The sequence below is a fragment of the Haemorhous mexicanus genome, chromosome 6 (assembly GCF_027477595.1).
Source record: "Haemorhous mexicanus isolate bHaeMex1 chromosome 6, bHaeMex1.pri, whole genome shotgun sequence".
Lineage (NCBI taxonomy): Eukaryota > Metazoa > Chordata > Aves > Passeriformes > Fringillidae > Haemorhous > Haemorhous mexicanus.
Genome location: NC_082346.1, coordinates 61319855 through 61340856, shown reverse-complemented (window position 1 = coordinate 61340856; position 21002 = coordinate 61319855). Strand labels below are relative to the sequence as shown.

At 50.8% G+C, this 21002-nt stretch overlaps 2 protein-coding genes and 1 pseudogene across 2 annotated transcripts; all 3 read left to right on the top strand.

The window, feature by feature from the left end:
- Nucleotides 1–3723: 3723 nt before the first annotated feature.
- LOC132328430 (inositol 1,4,5-trisphosphate receptor-interacting protein-like 1) lies at nt 3724–5389 on the top strand (annotated as a pseudogene).
- Nucleotides 5390–9936: 4547 nt separating this feature from the next.
- On the top strand, nt 9937–11484 carry LOC132328429 (inositol 1,4,5-trisphosphate receptor-interacting protein-like 1). Its single transcript, XM_059848245.1, has one exon. It carries the CDS (start codon nt 9937–9939, stop codon nt 11482–11484), a length of 1548 nt encoding a protein of 515 aa, XP_059704228.1.
- A 4567-nt stretch (nt 11485–16051) lies between these two features.
- LOC132328428 (inositol 1,4,5-trisphosphate receptor-interacting protein-like 1) lies at nt 16052–17602 on the top strand. Its single transcript, XM_059848244.1, has one exon. The coding sequence runs from the start codon at nt 16052–16054 to the stop codon at nt 17600–17602; it is 1551 nt and encodes a 516-aa protein (XP_059704227.1).
- The last annotated feature ends 3400 nt before the right edge of the window (nt 17603–21002 follow it).

The window sequence follows — 21002 nt, the reverse complement described above, 5'->3', positions numbered from 1 at the left end:
TGAGACCTTTTGAGCTCTTGATTGCAGAATATAAGGGACCAATGTGTGTGTCTCTAACACTGATAATTGGATGGTAGTGGAGCCAACCAGGGACTGTTGGTAAGATCCAAGGACTGCTGGTATTAAAATGCTGTGAGGAAGACCAATATTTGGCTGGAAAAGGGGGGCCAGGAGGAAATAATGCAGCACCCTTCTGTGAGAAAGGGCCACAGCACAGTACAGCATAAGCACAAGAATAAGGCCAAGAAGAGGGCATGGACTATAGAGTAGGATTAAGACCCCCAAAAACCATCAAAGCCATCTGACCCATGTCCAGGAAGGCCTGAAAGAAAGGACTGTACATGCTAATTAATTGACATAGAAGGTGGGAAACCTGCCTTTAGGGCAGAGAAACCTGTCAATAAAAAGGTAACCCCCAAGCCTGGGAAGTGCCCTCAGGACCCTGGGCATCTCATACACCAGACAGGCACAGCTGGATTGATGCTGAACCCAGGATTATCCCCTGGATTGGCACTGCAGCCAGGACTGACATTTCATTAACTGGATCAACATTGTAAGCAGGACTGGTGCTCTTTTTTTGTCTCTCTTTTCTTCTTTATCTTTTTCTTTTTCTCTTTCTTTAATTCATCTCTCCCTTTTTAATTCCTCTCTTCCCTTTAACCCTACCCCTTTATCCAAAACCCACTGCCTTGTGCTTATATAGTAGGTCAGGGACTAACATATTGATTTCCAAGCCCAGTGTGTAGTTAGTTAATAAAGTTTTCTGATTGTTTGTGGACCCCATGACTTTTGTTATTCCTTTCAATCACAAGCATTTACAGATCTTTGGCGCTTCCTTCCCCTTGAGGATTGGTTGTCACACTACAGTGGCTACAAAGATGAATTTCATCCTCCTTTCCTCTCATACTGTCACAGCCAGGATGACCATTTTAGATGGACCCAGAAATTATTGCTGGCAGCTCCAGCTGGCCAGGGACCATGCAAGAGGCATCGCTAATATTCCTCCTTGTGTTCACTGGGGTCTGTGTGGAGAAGCTGCCCAACCTTAGATACTCCCTGGGGAAAAGCTGACACATATCTGAGAATGCAGGACATGGAGAAAGCACTGCTCAATTGGCAGGGGGAATTGCTGCCACACCTTTCCTCTAGAGTAAAAGGATACTCATGGAGTCAAACCTGATGTAGCTGTAGAGATCCTGGCCAGGGGCTTGTGGGAGAGAGCGCCGTTACCACTTGGACACCGACTGCCATCCCTTTTCTGAGAGAATCTATTCCCTCTCTGAGCTTCACCCAGTCTCTAATGGATCACTGAGCCAGGATGATGACACTGGTGGATGATGCTATAAGGAATGAAAGAAATCTCTTGATCAGTCACACAAAGTCATACTCATGGTGCACCTCAACTTCTTAGCTGCAAATGGAGACATCACAGAGAAGAGCTGAACAAACCTAAAAAATTCCTGAAGTCCGCATTGAAAATAGCTTTTGGACATGGGTACTGTAGGAACCAACAAGGAAAAGTGCCCTCCTAGACCTGTTGTTCGTCCATAGAAATGCTCTTGTGGGTGAAGTGGTGATTGGTGCTGTCTTGGCCACAGTAATCAAGAAATGCTTGAGTAAAAAATCTTAAGTGTTATGGAAAAAACTGTCCACGGAGCTACTCCCGAGCGTTCTGGGAGAGCAAGCTCAAGGAACTAATTAATAAGAGCCCCTGACCATGTAGTTTCAAGGGTATTGATGTCCACAAATGCTAGTCCTTTTTATTAAAAATGTTTCAATAAGAGCAAAAGTCTGATGAAAGGCTGAGGGAGGTGGGGTGCGGAGGCTGGTAGGCCAACAAGGAAAGAATCCACTGTCCTCCCCTAGAGGGAAAACCCCTTAAGCCATAACCACCTCTTAGGGCGAGGAAAAAGGCTTCTCCCAGCACGCCTTATTGTGACATGTAGATTCAATGTATCCCATTGGCCCTTCCCCCTCGCTACACCCCTGTGCCCTCATCCCATTGGCCCTAGTGTTCTGTCCCACCTCTCAAGATCCCTCTATAAATCCTTGCTTTCTGTGCCTGAGCAGCTCCTTTTCCCTGAACCATTTCAAGGAAGAAGCCCAATAAAGGCTCTCCTTGGAACTCAACACAAAGACCCTACCTCTTCTTCTGCGCCACTCGGATCATAAAAGAGCTGAAATCACCCAGCGTGAGCACAGTCAGCGAGGTGCCTTTTTTAAGTGGCTTCTTTGGGAAGGTCACGGCACTCTGAACACCACCCACTGCAACAGTGGGGATGTTTAGCAAAGAGAAAAAGTGTCTCAGAGGGGACCTTATGGTTCTCTACAGCTCCCTGAAGGGAGGCTGTAGCCAGGTGGGGGTTGATTTATTCTCCCAGGTGTGGCAGGGCATCTCATTCCGCTCCAGAGCTGATCTGTGGTTTGTTAACTGCTCAGGTAATTCAAACAGGACCAACAGTCTTGTAGTGAGTTCTTTTGGTGCCATGGGGATATCAGTGGGCTGGCATATCCCAACTGCCAATAACATCTTACTGTTGAAGAGAGATCTGGAAAGAGAAGCTGGATTTCTGACAGGCACCTCACTTCATAAAAGCCTTACCGAACTTTCATGAAGCTGACATTTTCTCTACAGTTCTCTGGAAATGTGTGGTGTTTCTCCTGTGGACAAGGACACTTGTTTTGCAATTACTGCCGTGGAGGTTTAGTGAAAGAAATCCACATTATTATCATCATCACTGTGGTGTGTAAAATTTGACTCCTGCTCAATGCTGTTTCTTTGACAAGCTTTAATAGAGATACCTTCATGTTGTACATTGTTTGTTATGCTGTAATCTACTTCTAGTTCCTTTTTGTTTTATACTGAGTAATAGGTAACTCTGACAGAGATTGTTTATCTATTATCTCCTGTCTGTTTAATAAATAAGTCATTTTATAAATAGATTTGATCTTTAGAACATGTGGGCCAGAAAGATTTCTTAAATATGAGCTGTTGACAAAATCATAGGCTTAGAAGGGGCTTGTCTGAAGATTCCACTTGTCCAGTGACACAAGGAAACAGGCAATAAGATCAAGGAAAATGACCTCACATTGCATCACATGTAGATATTTAGATAGGATCTCAGAAAAAATGCTTTCATGAAAACTAATATCAAGCTTGGGAACAGGCTGCCTAGGGAAATAGCTGAGTCACCCCCCTTGGAGGGATTAAAAAGGCTTGGAATATTTCGGGACTCAGTTTGTTAATGGAGTAGGCAGTATTAAGTTTGCAGCTGCACTGTGTGATCATCAGGGACATTCCAATCTCACTGACTCTGAGATTTCAGTGTAGCTCAACCAGTGAGGAGTCAAAGCTTAGACTCAGTGATCCTCAAGGGTGCCTTCCAACAGGGATATTTATGAGATTGCCAATGAAGGGCAGATGAAAATAAATCCAAAAGAAAGAACACTGGGAATCCTTTGAAGAAGCTTCACTCAAGGGCCACGCTGAGTGCCTGAGCCAGGGTAGGGATAAAGGGTGGGGTTGGCTGGGTTGTGACATGCTGTGACACGTGTGACATCACGGGGGACGTGTCACAATGGGGGCAGCCATAAAAGGCCCCAGCAGGTAACGCTGGCCTTGCATTGCTCTGGCAAGCGGTGAGTGCACACGTGGCGGGGAGGCTGGCCTGGAATCAAGGCTGGGGCTGAAATGCTGCACCTGTGGCTGGGTTCTCCTTCTGCATGTAGGGACAGCCTCTCATGGGAGAGCCTTGGGCAGGCCACAGGGCTTCTGCTGCTGCTGCTGCTGGGGCCAGCTGTGTGGGGCCCTGTCCTTCCTGTCCTCAGATCCCTGAGGATTCCCATCCCTGCTTCGCCCACTGGTAGCTGCCTCCCTCAAAGCACCACTCACGGCCTTCTCTCAATCCTCCTGCAGACTATGAATTCCATAGTATTCCTTTTCTTGCTCTTGCAAAGCCTCATCCAGTACCCACAGCCCGTGGATGATGTTTGGGATGAGGAAACATATCTGCACATGAAGGTGCATGCAGAGCAGCAGGAACTGGAAAGGCTTTGGCTGGAGTGGGAGATGGAGCAGCTGGCCCCAGAGCAGAGTGGAGTGGGGAAGTACTTGGAGCTCTTAGCTGTTGCTCTGCTTCTAGTCCTTGTCTTGGTCCTATGGTTTATGGAGTGCAAAAGGAGCATGAGGAGAGAGGAGGCTGAAGAAGAAAGTGTGAATGCAAATGAAGATGATGGTGGAAATGAAGCAGATGATCGTGTTCAAGAGAACATAGGAAGGATGTTAGTGGAGCGCATACAGTGGCCTGTACAGGACCTGCAGGCAGGCTGTGAGTGGACAATAGACCTGATGGACAATTATACGGTTTATTTTGGACATGTCCTGTCAAACAGTTTCTACCCAGTCCTGCAACGAGCCATCGGGGTGGGCAGTGCTTTTGAAGGCTGGAGTCCCCGTGAGCAGGATGTCATGTACCGTGTGCTCATACCCATGACTCCTCCCCGAGGCCACAGCTTCCACCTGGAGCTGGACAGTGCAGGGCAGAGGCAGGTGAGGAACTTCCGTGTCCGTGTGCAGCTGGAGTGCACCTGCACGAGGGAGCAGCAGGCTGAGGACATGCTGTGCTTCCTGCACCACCCTGAGGAGGAGCTGAGGAGGAATCAGGATCCCAGCCTCCTGGACACCCTGTGCACCGGCTCCTACCTTGACGTGCAGAAAACTGCTCGCTGGTTCTACCAGCTGGTGAGAGCAATCTGGCCAGCTTTGCCTCAGTCACACAACTGGCATTTAGTGCTGCTGCCCTCCACACGCTCCTGCCAATTCAAAGTGACCAACAGAGAAGCAAGCTTCAGGATTGAGGTGCTGTTCGGGGTGCGGAGAGGTGACTCTGACATCTTTGTGAGCAGCCAGCCAGGATATGCTGGAACCCCAAGCACTCTGTGGCCAGAGACCTACCATGTGGCAGAGATGAAGTTCTTCAAGCATATTGCCAGGCAGGCCCCCCCTGACAGCTTGCACCTGAGATGCCTGCAGCTCTTCTCCCGTCTTCAGCTGGGCACAGGGTTTTCCACCTATACACTGAAGACCATTGTCATGCACCTCCTGAACACCATTCCTGTGTCACAGTGGTGCAGGAGACATTTCCTGAGGCGACTGATGGATATAAGTGAGACACTGCTCTTATCCCTGGAAGCAAAACGCCTCAACCACTTCATTGTGGGCAACCAGAGGCTTCCTGAGGAGATCGGTTTGCCCCCAGATGTTCAAACAACTGAGCCACCCAACCTTTTCCATCGCCTGGTGATGGATCCAGTTGCTTGCTCCCAGGGGAGAGGCGAGTACTTGGATCTGCAACGTCGGCTTGTAGCAATCCTTAAACCTGACGATTGAAAAAGATTCTCCTGCAGAGAGCCGTGCTTGTGCTGCTCACAGCTGGCAGAAGAGATCCACCTCCTATTAAAAATTTGGTGCTTTAAGGAGAAGAGCTTTTGTGCAAAGGCACTGGCAAAGGTCCCACAGCCTCTCCTGCCGCCTCAGCAGGTGGAGGGCCATGGGAGGGTATGTTCTACCTACTTGTATCATCTAATTTTCCAAAAGAAGTCAACCAGATCAACATAAAGCCATGCAAGCATTTCCTCCATCCTAAGAATGCACATGAAGAGAGCACATGCTGTACATGAAGGGCCAAAGTCACCAAACCCCACCTGCAAGATGCAGTTGTTCCCTGCCTTTGAGAAGGGCCAAAAATTGGAGTAAGAAAGAAAAGGGAATGTGGGAATGTAAAAGAAAAAAAGAAACAGGGCAAAAAGGACCAAGAGGAAAAATTAGCAATGCTTGCCTGGCATGAGTCAATGGATGGAGTCTCTCCTTGGCCCTGGAAGGAAAACCTTCATGGAACCTTTGGACCAACTGCATTAGAGATCACCCAAAATTTTGTATATATAAGAATCTAGATTTTTATTTCATAGATATTTATGTCATGTGTACAAATTATATACTCGTAAGTTTTTAATTTTTCATATATGACAGTAAAACAAAATTCTCATAGAAATAATATCAAAAATACTAAAAATGTTAATATTATATCATGGTAAGAAAGAATTCTAAAGAGTTGAATATGTGATTGTGTTAAAGTAATAACTGTAGAGCACATTTTAGTATCACTATCTATTCTGAAACATATTAATATTGTTAGTGCATTTGTGTCTGGAAGGTCTCTCATAAAATAGATAAAATTATTACTTATAAAACATACATATTATATACACTATATACGTTATATTTTAATAAAGCTATATAATATATATTATATACCATATGTATATATTACATATATGATATAATTTTTATGTACAAGTAAAGCCTTATCTAGTGTCGCTATATGTTGCAACCCATTTTCATGCTCTATAGTTAGCGCATTTACAAGGGGTGAGCTGAAAAACCTTTGCTCTTGCTTCAATAAAATGCACTTTTACAGAATGTGGAGTGTGCTAGACTTCATTGATCGCAGCCAGGCCTATAGTAGTGGTAAATGTCACACACTGTGAATCTGGGATCTTGAACAGACTCCTTGAACTCAGCCAAACTGAGAGTGCTGAATTGGCTCTAAGCAGAAATTAGGCCGAGCTGCCCCCAGCCCCTCTGATCACAGAATCCCAGAATGCCTTGGCTTGGAGGGGTCCTTAGAAATTGTCTTGTTCCAGCCCTGCTGCCAAGGGCAGGGACACCTTCCGCTAGGCCAGGCTGCCCCAAGGCCCATCCAAGCTGGCCTGGAACATGGCCAGGGATGGGGCAGCCACAGCTCCTGTGGGCAGCGTGGGCCAGGACTCAGCAGCCTCCAAGGCCAGAATTCCTTGCCCATCTCCAGCCTAAGGCCGCCCTGTGTCAGAGGGAAGCCACTGCCCTGGCGCTGTCCCTCCAGACTCTTGCCAACAGCCCCTCTGCAGGTCTCTGCTGGCTCCCGGGCAGGGACTGAAAGGCCGCAGGAAGGTGCCCCTGGAGAAGGCCTTGGAGAGCGCTGGGGCCAGGAGAGCCGCCATGAGGGCAGCAAGCAGGGTTCAGCCTGTCCGTCCGTGCGGGAGGACACAGGGCGGGCGCTGAGGCCCTGCCAGCTGGAGCTGGGAGCTCTGCAGGGTGGCCGGCAGAGAGCCCTGGGCTCCCGCAGCTCTGCAGCCCTCACGGCTGAGGCAGCTGCCCGGGCACAGCCGGCTGGGGACACGCGGCCAGCCCGGGGCCACCCGCAGGGGGAGCCTGCTCGGGGCCAGCCCAGGCCGCAGCAGGGAGCAGCCCATGGGGCTGTGCCCGGGCAGGGAACGGCTCTGCCCGGGGACAGGGCTCCAGGAGCAGGGCTGCAGGGCCGGCAATGCGGGCACAGAGACAGGGGGACACATGCCTGCAGCCACGGTCAAGATCATACAGGAACCTTCTCACTCTCTGCAGCTCCCACACAGGCGGGTGGGACTGGTGCAGGTCAGCCTCTGCTCCCAGGAAACAAGGGAGAGGACAGGAGGAAATGGCCTCAAGGTCTGCCAGGGGAGAATTAGATTTGATATTAGGGAAAGATTTCTCCTTTGAAAGTGCTGTCAAACAGGGGCACCAGCTGCATGTGGAATTAGTGCAATGATCATTGCTTGTGGCCATTCAGCAACATGTGGGGTGGCACTTGGGTACATGGTTTCCAGGGGAACTTGTCAGTGTCATGCTTGTGTCCTTTGAATTGATGGCAGGAGCAGTTCAGGGTGGGACACAGCCCAGATGCTGGCAGTTGTGAGCTGACTCATTCCATACAGATGAGCCTTCCACCATGGCTGGCACTGGGGCTGGCAGCTGAGCCACTGAACACATGCCACCTTGCCCTACTGCAGAAGACTTGAAGGCTCAAGCTGGGGCAGGGCAGGGGAGGGGGGTGGGTGGCTCTCCTGGCTCCTGAGTTCAAGGAGAGAGTAGAGAAACCCTGTTACCCATCAGTCCCTTGAACTCACACATCCTAACCAGGGAAAGAGAGGAGTAAAAGGCACAATTTTGAGTTCCATCTAGGCAGCACGGAGAGTGGACCACTCAAATCCAGGTGTACAATATGGCAAATGTGACACATTTTCCTGTGGGAGGAAAAAGCTCCAAACGAAACACAGCAAAGACCCTAAACCCAAACAGTAAGGTTTGAATTTTCTGTTATTGATGGCTTAGAGTAGCAGCTGTGCAGTGCTGATTGTGTCTTCTCTGGACACTCATCATCTATGCTTGTCTCAGGGGTCTCCAAAGCCAGGTGATCATTTCTTCCTGCACCAGCCTGGGCTGAGACCAAGCAGCCCTGGGGTGCCCAGGGCTGTTAGCAGGAGAGCTGGTGAAAGTCACCGCCAGCCACGAAGCCTTCCACTCCAAGGCTCCAGAGACACGAGGACAGAAAGCTGTAGCCTAAGCTGGATTGCACTTGCACCTTTGTTGGCCTTGTCTGTCCTCTGGCATCCTTCAGGCTGGGCAGTGTAAATCTGAGCTGCTTTCACAGGGAATTCAGGGTTTGCCCAAACTGGGGCCTTGCTGAAGGCAAAGGCCACGGAAGGGCTCTCCCTTGTGCTGCCCGTGCCATGGAAGGCCCCAGAGCTAGAGGGCATTTCTTGGCTCCTGAGATTCCCTCTTGACACTCTGGCCTTGCAGGTTAGCAAAATCCACATGGACATGCAGAGACATGGCAGCACTGACTTTCACTCCAACCCTTCCAATTCTCTCCAAGGAAAATTATGACTTTTCCTCCTGCTTGGAAGGGCATGGATTCCCTTGGCTGATGTATTTGGCACAAAGATTCTCCTCACATGGAGCCCCTTCTGTGCAACCTGCAACTCTTCTGCACATCCAGAACCCATTTTGTCCCACTGGATCATGGGAAGTACAGTGCACAAGCACCACCTTTCTCTCCTCTGCCAGGAGCTGGTTTCACAGCTCAAATGCCTGACATGATGCCAATGGCCCCAGAAGAGAGGTTGTAGCTAAGTGGGGATCATTATATCAGCCCAGGGAACAAACAATATGAGCAGAGGAAAATGACATCAAGTTGCACCAGGAGAGGTTTCGATTGGATCTCTAGGAAATATCCCCTCAACCAAAAGGATGTCACTCTTGTGAACAGGCTGCCTAGGGAAATGGCTCTGAGGGACCACCCTCAGAGAGGTTTCAAAGTCTTGTGGATGTGGCATTTGGGGACCTGGCTGATTGGCACAGTAGGCAGTGTTAAGTTTGCAGTTGCACTGTGTGATCTTCAGGGCCTTTTTCAACCGCACTGATGCTGAGATTTCAGCGTAGCTCAACCAGAGAGGAGTCAAAGCTTAGACTCAAAGATCCTCAAGGGTGCCTTCCAAGAGGGATATCTAGGAGATTGCCAGTGAAGGGCAGATGAAAATAATCACAAAAAGAGATCAGTGGGTGTCCTTTGGAAAAGCTTCACTCAATGGCAGCCCTAAGCAGTACACCAGGGCCACTCTGAGTGCCTGAGCCAGGAGGTGGCTCAGGGGAAAAAGGGTGGGGTTGGCTGGGTTGTGACATGCTGTGACACGTGTGACATCACGGGGGACGTGTCACAATGGAGGCAGCCATAAAAGGCCCCAGCAGGTAACGCTGGCCTTGCATTGCTCTGGCAAGCGGTGAGTGCACACGTGGTGGGGAGGTTGGGCTGGGAACAAGGGCTGGGGCTGAAATGCTGCACCTGGGGCTGGGTTCTCCTTCTGCATGTAGGGACAGCCTCTCATGGGAGAGCCTTGGGCAGGCCACAGGGCTGCTGCTGCTGCTGCTGCTGAGGCAGTGAGACAGGCCTTGCTGCCTACATGGTGTCTGTGGCCCTGTCCTTCCTGTCCCCAGATCCCTGAGGATCCTGTCCTCCATCCAGCAACCAGCAGATCCCTCCATCCCGTCCCACTCATGGCCTTCTCTCCCTCCTCCTGCAGACCATGGATCCCGTGGTATTCCTTTTTGTACTTTTGAAAAGCCTCATCCAGTACCCACAGCCCGTGGCTGACGGATTGGATGAGGAAACACGTCTGCGCATGGAAGTGCGTGCAAAACACCTGGAATGGGAGAGACTTCATCTGGAGCAGGAGATGGAGCGGGTCACCCGGAAGCAGGTGCAGCTCTTGAAGGTCTTAGCTGTTGCTGTGCTCCTTGTCCACATCTTAGTCCTGTGGTATATTGGGTGGAAAAGCAGCCTGAGGAGAGAGGAGGATGAAGAAGAAAACCGTGGTGCAAATGAAGAGCAACTTGGCAATGTTGCTGCACATGAAGAAGGCAATGCTGGAAATGAAGCTGTCAGTGAGTCTGAAATTGTAGAAAACAACAATGTTTCAACTGCCGTGCAAGAAGAAGACGATTTCGATGATCGCATTGGACAAGTTATAATGGAGCGCATCCAGTGGCCTGTACAGGACCTGCAGGCAGGCTGTGAGTGGATAACTAAACTCATGGATAATTATAGCCTTTACTTTTGCCATGTCTTGGCAAACAGTTTCTACCCAGTCCTGCAACGAGCCATCGGGGTGGGCAGTGCCTTTGAAGGCTGGAGTCCCCGTGAGCAGGATGTCGTGTACCGCGTGCTCATACCCATGACTCCTCCCCGAGGCCACAGCTTCCACCTGGAGCTGGACAGTGCAGGGCAGAGGCAGGTGAGGAACTTCCGTGTCCGTGTGCAGCTGGAGTGCACCTGCACGAGGGAGCAGCAGGCTGAGGACATGCTGTGCTTCCTGCACCACCCCGAGGAGGAGCTGAGGAGGAATCAGGGTCCCAGCCTCCTGGACACCCTCTGCACCGGCTCCTACCTTGACGCGCAGAAAACTGCCCGCTGGTTTTGCCAGCTGGTGAGAGCAATCTGGCCAGCTTTGCCTCAGTCACACAACTGGCACTTAGTGCTGCTGCCCTCCACACGCTCCTGCCAATTCAAAGTGACCAACGGCAGTAAAAGCTTCAGGATTGAGATGCTGTTTGGGGTGCGGAGAGATGACTCAGCCATCTTTGTCAGCAGCCAGACCAGAGAGGCCCACACAGCAAGCACAATCTGGCCCGAGTCCTATGCTGTGGCAGAGGTTGAGTTCTTCAAGCACATTGCCAGGCAGGCCCCCCCGGACAGCTTGCACCTCAAATGCCTGCAGTTCTTCACCCGACTTCAGCTGGGCTTTGGCTTTTCCACCTACACCATGAAGACCATTGTCATGCACCTGCTCAATGTCACGCCTGTCACATCGTGGCGCAGGAGAGATCTCCCGGAACGACTGCAGGATGTCATGGACAGCCTGTGTTTATGTGTGCAAACAAAACACCTCAACCACTTCATTGTGGGTAACCAGAGGCTCCCGCAGGACATCAATTTACCTCCAGATGTTCAAACGGGTGAGACATACAATCTCCTCCATCACCTGGTGCAGGAGCCTCATGCCCACAGCCAGGCGATATATGAGTACCAAATTCTGCAAAAGTGGTTCAGAAGAATCCTTCTTGCTGAAGATTGACCTAATGAAGGGAAGGAGTCAAGGCTATGAACAGGAAGCTGCTCTGCTGTCAGCACAGAACCACCTTGCTGTACAAATTTTGTGCTTAAAGGAGAGGAGGATGTGGGCAAAGGCTTTGGTGAAGGTCCCACAGCCTCTCCTACCACCTCAGCAGGTGGAGGGCCATGGGAAGTTTTATTCTGCCTCCTTGCATCATTTCATTGTCCAAAAAAGGCTCCCAGATGGCATTAACCTCTTGCTTGCAGTTTAACTCTCCCACTCTTGAAAAAGCAGATGAAGAGAACACGCACCATACATGCAGGGCCAAAGTCTCCAAAGTCCACAAGCAACACAAAGCTTTTCCTGGCCCTTGAAAAGGGCAAAAATTTTGAGCATGGAAGAAGTGCGAATGTGGGAGAGAGAAAGAAAAAAAGAAACGGGGCAAGAAGGACCAAGAGGAAAAATCAGTACTGCTGGCCCCGGATGAATCAATGGTTGGAGTCTCTCCTTGTTCCTGGAAGGGACACCTTGACGTCATCATTGAAACAAAGGTGTTGGAGCTGACCTGAAATTTTGTTTATAGAGAAATCTAGATTTTTATTTCACAGATATATATATTGTGTATTCCTATTATAGACTATTTTTAAATTATATATACTACTAAATTACCATAAAACAAAACACTAATATTAATATTATAAAATATATGAAATATGTAGATATGATGTCGTGATAAAAAGTAATTTTAAAGAGTTGAATATGTAATTACGTGTAAATAGTAGCAGTAGAGTGCCTATTTAGTGTCACTATCTGTTGTGACACATTGTTGCTCTTAGTATGTTTATGTCTGGAAGGTGTTACATAAAAGAGATATATTTATAACATATATAAGATACATATGATATATACATGCTGTATAAATTATATTTGAATATACCTGCATATTATGTAGTATACATCACATGCCTGTAATATATTACATTATTGATATAATGTTATATACATGTAAAGCCTTATCTAGTGTTGCTATCTGTTGCAACCCATATTCATGTTCTATAGTTAGTGCATTTACAAGGGGTGAGCTGGAAAACCCTTTGCTCTTTCTTCAATAAAATGCACTTTTACAGAATGTGGAGTGTGCTAGACTTTATTGATCGCAGCCAGGCCTACAGTAGTGGTAAATGTCACACACTGTGAATCTGGGATCTTGAATAGAACTCCTTGAACTCAGCCAAACTGAGAGTGCTGAATTGGCTCTAAGCAGAAATTAGGCCGAGCTGCCCCCAGCCCCTCTGATCACAGAATCCCAGAATGCCTTGGCTTGGAGGGGTCCTTAGAAATTGTCTTGTTCCAGCCCTGCTGCCAAGGGCAGGGACACCTTCCGCTAGGCCAGGCTGCCCCAAGGCCCATCCAAGCTGGCCTGGAACACGGCCAGGGATGGGGCAGCCACAGCTCCTGTGGGCAGCGTGGGCCAGGACTCAGCAGCCTCCAAGGCCAGAATTCCTTGCCCATCTCCAGCCTAAGGCCGCCCTGTGTCAGAGGGAAGCCACTGCCCTGGCGCTGTCCCTCCAGACTCTTGCCAACAGCCCCTCTGCAGGTCTCTGCTGGCTCCCGGGCAGGGACTGAAAGGCCGCAGGAAGGTGCCCCTGGAGAAGGCCTTGGAGAGCGCTGGGGCCAGGAGTGCCGCCATGAGGGCAGCAAGCAGGGTTCAGCCTGTCCGTCCGTGCGGGAGGACACAGGACGGGCGCTGAGGCCCTGCCAGCTGGAGCTGGGAGCTCTGCAGGGTGGCCGGCAGAGAGCCCTGGGCTCCCGCAGCTCTGCAGCCCTCACGGCTGAGGCAGCTGCCCGGGCACAGCCGGCTGGGGACACGCGGCCAGCCCGGGGCCACCCGCAGGGGGAGCCTGCTCGGGGCCAGCCCAGGCCGCAGCAGGGAGCAGCCCATGGGGCTGTGCCCGGGCAGGGAACGGCTCTGCCCGGGGACAGGGCTCCGGGAGCAGGGCTGCAGGGCCGGCAATGCGGGCACAGAGACAGGGGGACACATGCCTGCAGCCACGGTCAAGATCATACAGGAACCTTCTCACTCTCTGCAGCTCCCACACAGGAGGGTGGGACTGGTGCAGGTCAGCCTCTGCTCCCAGGAAACAAGGGAGAGGACAGGAGGAAATGGCCTCAAGGTCTGCCAGGGGAGAATTAGATTTGATATTAGGGAAAGATTTCTCCTTTGAAAGTGCTGTCAAACAGGGGCACCAGCTGCATGTGGAATTAGTGCAATGATCATTGCTTGTGGCCATTCAGCAACATGTGGGGTGGCACTTGGGTACATGGTTTCCAGGGGAACTTGTCAGTGTCATGCTTGTGTCCTTTGAATTGATGGCAGGAGCAGTTCAGGGTGGGACACAGCCCAGATGCTGGCAGTTGTGAGCTGACTCATTCCATACAGATGAGCCTTCCACCATGGCTAGCACTGGGGCTGGCAGCTGAGCCACTGAACACATGCCACCTTGCCCTACTGCAGAAGACTTGAAGGCTCAAGCTGGGGCAGGGCAGGGGAGGGGGGTGGGTGGCTCTCCTGGCTCCTGAGTTCAAGGAGAGAGTAGAGAAACCCTGTTACCCATCAGTCCCTTGAACTCACACATCCTAACCAGGGAAAGAGAGGAGTAAAAGGCACAATTTTGAGTTCCATCTAGGCAGCACGGAGAGTGGACCACTCAAATCCAGGTGTACAATATGGCAAATGTGACACATTTTCCTGTGGGAGGAAAAAGCTCCAAACGAAACACAACAGAGACCCTAAACCCAAACAGTAAGGTTTGAATTTTCTGTTATTGATGGCTTAGAGTAGCAGCTGTGCAGTGCTGATTGTGTCTTCTCTGGACACTCATCATCTATGCTTGTCTCAGGGGTCTCCAAAGCCAGGTGATCATTTCTTCCTGCACCAGCCTGGGCTGAGACCAAGCAGCCCTGGGGTGCCCAGGGCTGTTAGCAGGAGAGCTGGTGAAAGTCACCGCCAGCCACGAAGCCTTCCACTCCAAGGCTCCAGAGACACAAGGACAGAAAGCTGTAGCCTAAGCTGGATTGCACTTGCACCTTTGTTGGCCTTGTCTGTCCTCTGGCATCCTTCAGGCTGGGCAGTGTAAATCTGAGCTGCTTTCACAGGGAATTCAGGGTTTGCCCAAACTGGGGCCTTGCTGAAGGCAAAGGCCACGGAAGGGCTCTCCCTTGTGCTGCCCGTGCCATGGAAGGCCCCAGAGCTAGAGGGCATTTCTTGGCTGCTGAGATTCCCTCTTGACACTCTGGCCTTGCAGGTTAGCAAAATCCACATGGACATGCAGAGACATTGCAGCACTGACTTTCCCTCCAACCCTTCCAATTCTCTCCAAGGAAAATTATGACTTTTCCTCCTGCTTGGAAGGGCATGGATTCCCTTGGCTGATGTATTTGGCACAAAGATTCTCCTCACATGGAGCCCCTTCTGTGCAACCTGCAACTCTTCTGCACATCCAGAACCCATTTTGTCCCACTGGATCATGGGAAGTACAGTGCACAAGCACCACCTTTCTCTCCTCTGCCAGGAGCTGGTTTCACAGCTCAAATGCCTGAGGTGATGCCAATGGCCCCAGAAGAGAGGTTGTTGCTAAGTGGGGATCATTATATCAGCCCAGGGAACAAACAATATGAGCAGAGGAAAATGACCTCAAGTTGCACCAGGAGAGGTTTCGATTGGATCTCTAGGAAATATCCCCTCAACCAAAAGGATGTCACTCTTGGGAACAGGCTGCCTAGGGAAATGGCTCTGAGGGACCACCCTCAGAGAGGTTTCAAAGTCTTGTGGATGTGGCATTTGGGGACCTGGCTGATTGGCACAGTAGGCAATGTTAAGTTTGCAGTTGCACTGTGTGATCTTCAGGGACATTTTCAACCGCACTGATGCTGAGATTTCAGTGAAGCTTAACCAGAGAGGAGTCAAAGCTTAGACTCAAAGATCCTCAAGGGTGCCTTCCAAGAGGGATATCTAGGAGATTGCCAGTGAAGGGCAGATGAAAATAATCACAAAAAGAGATCAATGGGTGTCCTTTGGAAAAGCTTCACTCAATGGCAGCCCTAAGCAGTACACGAGGGCCACTCTGAGTGCCTGAGCCAGGAGGTGGCTCAGGGGAAAAAGGGTGGGGTTGGCTGGGTTGTGACATGCTGTGACACGTGTGACATCACGGGGGACGTGTCACAATGGAGGCAGCCATAAAAGGCCCCAGCAGGTAACGCTGGCCTTGCATTGCTCTGGCAAGCGGTGAGTGCACACGTGGTGGGGAGGTTGGGCTGGGAACAAGGGCTGGGGCTGAAATGCTGCACCTGGGGCTGGGTTGTCCTTCTGCATGTAGGGACAGCCTCTCATGGGAGAGCCTTGGGCAGGCCACAGGGCTGCTGCTGCTGCTGCTGCTGAGGCAGTGAGACAGGCCTTGCTGCCTACATGGTGTCTGTGGCCCTGTCCTTCCTGTCCCCAGATCCCTGAGGATCCTGTCCTCCATCCAGCAACCAGCAGATCCCTCCATCCCGTCCCACTCATGGCCTTCTCTCCCTCCTCCTGCAGACCATGGATCCCGTGGTATTCCTTTTTGTACTTTTGAAAAGCCTCATCCAGTACCCACAGCCCGTGGCTGACGGATTGGATGAGGAAACACGTCTGCGCATGGAAGTGCGTGCAAAACACCTGGAATGGGAGAGACTTCATCTGGAGCAGGAGATGGAGCGGGTCACCCGGAAGCAGGTGCAGCTCTTGAAGCTCGTCACTGTTGCTGTGCTCCTGGTCTACCTCTTGGTCCTGTGGTTTATTGGGTGGAAAAGCAGCCTGAGGAGAGAGGTGGATGAAGAAGAAAACCGTGGTGCAAATGAAGAGCAACTTGGCAATGTTGCTGCACATGAAGAAGGCAATGCTGGAAATGAAGCTGTCAATGAGGCTGCAATTGCAGAAAACAACAATGATGTTGAAATTGCAGTGCAAGAAGAAGACGATTTCGATGATCGCATTGGACAAGTTATAATGGAGCGCATCCAGTGGCCTGTACAGGACCTGCAGGCAGGCTGTGAGTGGATAACTAACCTCATGGACAATTACAGCCTTTACTTTTGCCATGTCTTGGCAAACAGTTTCTACCCAGTCCTGCAACGAGCCATCGGGGTGGGCAGTGCCTTTGAAGGCTGGAGTCCCCGTGAGCAGGATGTCGTGTACCGCGTGCTCATACCCATGACTCCTCCCCGAGGCCACAGCTTCCACCTGGAGCTGGACAGTGCAGGGCAGAGGCAGGTGAGGAACTTCCGTGTCCGTGTGCAGCTGGAGTGCACCTGCACAGGGGAGCAGCAGGCTGAGGACATGCTGTGCTTCCTGCACCACCCTGAGGAGGAGCTGAGGAGGAATCAGGATCCCAGCCTCCTGGACACCCTCTGCACCGGCTCCTACCTTGACGTGCAGAAAACTGCCCGCTGGTTCTACCAGCTGGTGAGAGCAATCTGGCCAGCTTTGCCTCAGTCACACAACTGGCATTTAGTGCTGCTGCCCTCCACACGCTCCTGCCAATTCAAAGTGACCAACGGCAGTGAAAGCTTCAGGATTGAGATGCTGTTTGGGGTGCGGAGAGATGACTCAGCCGTCTTTGTCAGCAGCCAGACCAGAGAGGCCCACACAGCAAGCACAATCTGGCCCGAGTCCTATGCTGTGGCAGAGGTTGAGTTCTTCAAGCACATTGCCAGGCAGGCCCCCCCGGACAGCTTGCACCTCAAATGCCTGCAGTTCTTCACCCGACTTCCGCTTGGCTTTGGCTTTTCCACCTACACCATGAAGACCATTGTCATGTACCTGCTCAATGTCACGCCTGTCACATCGTGGCGCAGGAGAGATCTCCTGGAACGACTGCAGGATGTCATGGACAGCCTGCGTTTATGTGTGCAAACAAAACACCTCAACCACTTTATTGTGGGTAACCAGAGGGTCCCTCAGGACATCAATTTACCTCCAGATGTTCAAACGGGTGAGAAATACAATCTCCTCCATAACCTGGCGCAGGATCCGCATGCCCACAGCCAGGCCATACATGAGTATCTGGTTCTTAAAAAGTGGTACAAAAGAATCCTTCTTGCTGAAGATTGATCCAATGAAGGGGAGAAGTCATGGCTACGAGCACAGAGCTGTGCTTGTGCTGCTAACTGGTGGCAGCAGAGAACTACCTTGTAGTCCAAATTTGGTGCTTAACGGAAAAAAGGATGTGTACAAAGGCTCTGGCGAAGGTCCCACAGCGTCTCCGGTGGAGGGCCATGGGAGGTTATAATCTACCTCCTTGTATCATTTCACTGTCCAAAAAAAGCACCCAGACCGCATTCAGCCCTGCTTACCTCCTCTCCCGCGCCTGAAAAGGCAGGAGAAGAGAACACGCGCCATACATGCAGGGCAAAAGTCTCCAAAGTCCTCCAGCAACACAAAGCTTTTCCTGGCCTTTGAAAAGGGCAAAAATTTTGAGCACGGAAGAAGTGTGAATGTGGGACAGAGAAAGAAAAAAAAGAAACGGGGCAAGAAGGACCAAGAGGAAAAATCAGTACTGCTGGCCCTGGATGAATCAACGGATGGAGTCTCTCCTTGTTCCTGGAAGGGACACCTTGACATCAGCATTGAACAACGGTGTTGGAGCTGACCTGAAATTTTGTTTATAGAGAAATCTAGATTTTTATTTCATAGATATATATATTGCGTATTCCTATAATAGACCATAATATTTATAAATTACATACACTACTAAATTACCATAAAACAAAACACTAATATTAATATTATAAAATATATGAAATATGTAGAGATGATGTTCTGATAAAAAGTAATTTTAAAGAGTTGAATATGTAATTACGTGTAAATAGTAGCAGTAGAGTGCCTATTTAGTGTCACTATCTGTTGTGACACATATTGTTGCTCTTAGAATTTTTATGTCTGGAAGGTGTTACATAAAAGAGATATATTTATAACATATATAAGATACATATGATATATACATGCTGTATAAATTATATTTGAATATACCTGCATATTATGTAGTATACATCACATGCCTGTAATATATTACATTATTGATATAATGTTATATACATGTAAAGCCTTATCTAGTGTTGCTATCTGTTGCAACCCATATTCATGTTCTATAGTTAGTGCATTTACAAGGGGTGAGCTGGAAAACCCTTTGCTCTTTCTTCAATAAAATGCACTTTTAAAGAATGTGGAGTGTGCTAGACTTTATTGACCGCAGCCAGGCCTACAGTAGTGGTAAATGTCACACACTGTGAATCTGGGATCTTGAATAGAACTCCTTGAACTCAGCCAAACTGAGAGTGCTGAATTGGCTCTAAGCAGAAATTAGGCCGAGCTGCCCCCAGCCCCTCTGATCACAGAATCCCAGAATGCCTTGGCTTGGAGGGGTCCTTAGAAATTGTCTTGTTCCAGCCCTGCTGCCAAGGGCAGGGACACCTTCTGCTAGGCCAGGCTGCCCCAAGGCCCACTCAAGCTGGCCTGGAACACGGCCAGGGATGGGGCAGCCACAGCTCCTGTGGGCAGCGTGGGCCAGGACTCAGCAGCCTCCAAGGCCAGAATTCCTTGCCCATCTCCAGCCTAAGGCCGCCCTGTGTCAGAGGGAAGCCACTGCCCTGGCGCTGTCCCTCCAGACTCTTGCCAACAGCCCCTCTGCAGGTCTCTGCTGGCTCCCGGGCAGGGACTGAAAGGCCGCAGGAAGGTGCCCCTGGAGAAGGCCTTGGAGAGCGCTGGGGCCAGGAGTGCCGCCATGAGGGCAGCAAGCAGGGTTCAGCCTGTCCGTCCGTGCGGGAGGACACAGGGTGGGCGCTGAGGCCCTGCCAGCTGGAGCTGGGAGCTCTGCAGGGTGGCCGGCAGAGAGCCCTGGGCTCCCGCAGCTCTGCAGCCCTCACGGCTGAGGCAGCTGCCCGGGCACAGCCGGCTGGGGACACGCGGCCAGCCCGGGGCCACCCGCAGGGGGAGCCTGCTCGGGGGCCGGCCCAGGCCGCAGCAGGGAGCAGCCCATGGGGCTGTGCCCGGGCAGGGAACGGCTCTGCCCGGGGACAGGGCTCCGGGAGCAGGGCAGCAGGGCCGGCAATGCGGGCACAGAGACTGGGGGACACATGCCTGCAGCCACGGTCAAGATCATACAGGAACCTTCTCATTCTCTGCAGCTCCCACACAGGAGGGTGGGACTGGTGCAGGTCAGCCTCTGCTCCCAGGAAACAAGGGAGAGGACAGGAGGAAATGGCCTCAAGGTCTGCCGGGGAGAATTAGATTGGATATTAGGGAAAGATTTCTCCTTTGAAAGTGTTGTCAAACAGGGGCACCAGCTGCCCATGGAATTGTTGGAATTGTCATTGCTTGAGGCGCTTCAGCAGTGTGTGGGGTGGCACTTGGGGACATGTTTTCGAGTTGGATTTCTCAATGTTCGGTTTGTGCCCTCTGACTTTATAGCAGGACCAATGTGGAGTGGGACACAGCCCAGATGCTGGCAGTTGAGCTGACTCATTCCATACAAATGAGCCTTCCACCATGGGGCTGGCAGCTGAGCCACTGAACACATGCCACCTTACCCTACTGCAGAAGACTTGAAGGCTCAAGCTGGGGCAGAGCAGGGGAGAGGGGTTGGGTAGCTCTCCTGGCTCCTGAGTTCAAGGAGAGAGGAGAGAAACGCTGTTACCCATCAGTCCCTTGAACTCACACATCCTAACCAGGGAAAGAGAGGGGCAAAGACACAATTTTGATTTCCATGTAGTCCACACTGTGAGTGGACCACTCAAATCCAGGTGTACAATATGGCAAATGTGACACATTTTCCTGTGGGAGGAAAAGCTCCAAACGAAACACAGCAAAGACCCTAAACCCAAACAGTAAGGTTTGAATTTTCTGTTATTGATGGCTTAGAGTAGCAGCTGTGCAGTGCTGATTGTGTCTTCTCTGGACACTCATCATCTATGCTTGTCTCAGGGGTCTCCAAAGCCAGGTGATCATTTCTTCCTGCTCCAGCCTGTGCTGAGACCAAGCAGCCCTGGGGTGCCCAGGGCTGTTAGCAGGAGAGCTGGTGAAAGTCACCGCCAGCCACGAAGCCTTCCACTCCAAGGCTCCAGAGACACAAGGACAGAAAGCTGTAGCCTAAGCTGGATTGCACTTGCACCTTTGTTGGCCTTGTCTGTCCTCTGGCATCCTTCAGGCTGGGCAGTGTAAATCTGAGCTGCTTTCACAGGGAATTCAGGGTTTGCCCAAACTGGGGCCTTGCTGAAGGCAAAGGCCACGGAAGGGCTCTCCCTTGTGCTGCCCGTGCCATGGAAGGCCCCAGAGCTAGAGGGCATTTCTTGGCTGCTGAGATTCCTTCTTGACACAATGGCCTTGCAGGTTAGCAAAATCCACATGGACATGCAGAGACATTGCAGCACTGACTTTCCCTCCAACCCTTCCAATTCTCTCCAAGGAAAATTATGACTTTTCCTCCTGCTTGGAAGGGCATGGATTCCCTTGGCTG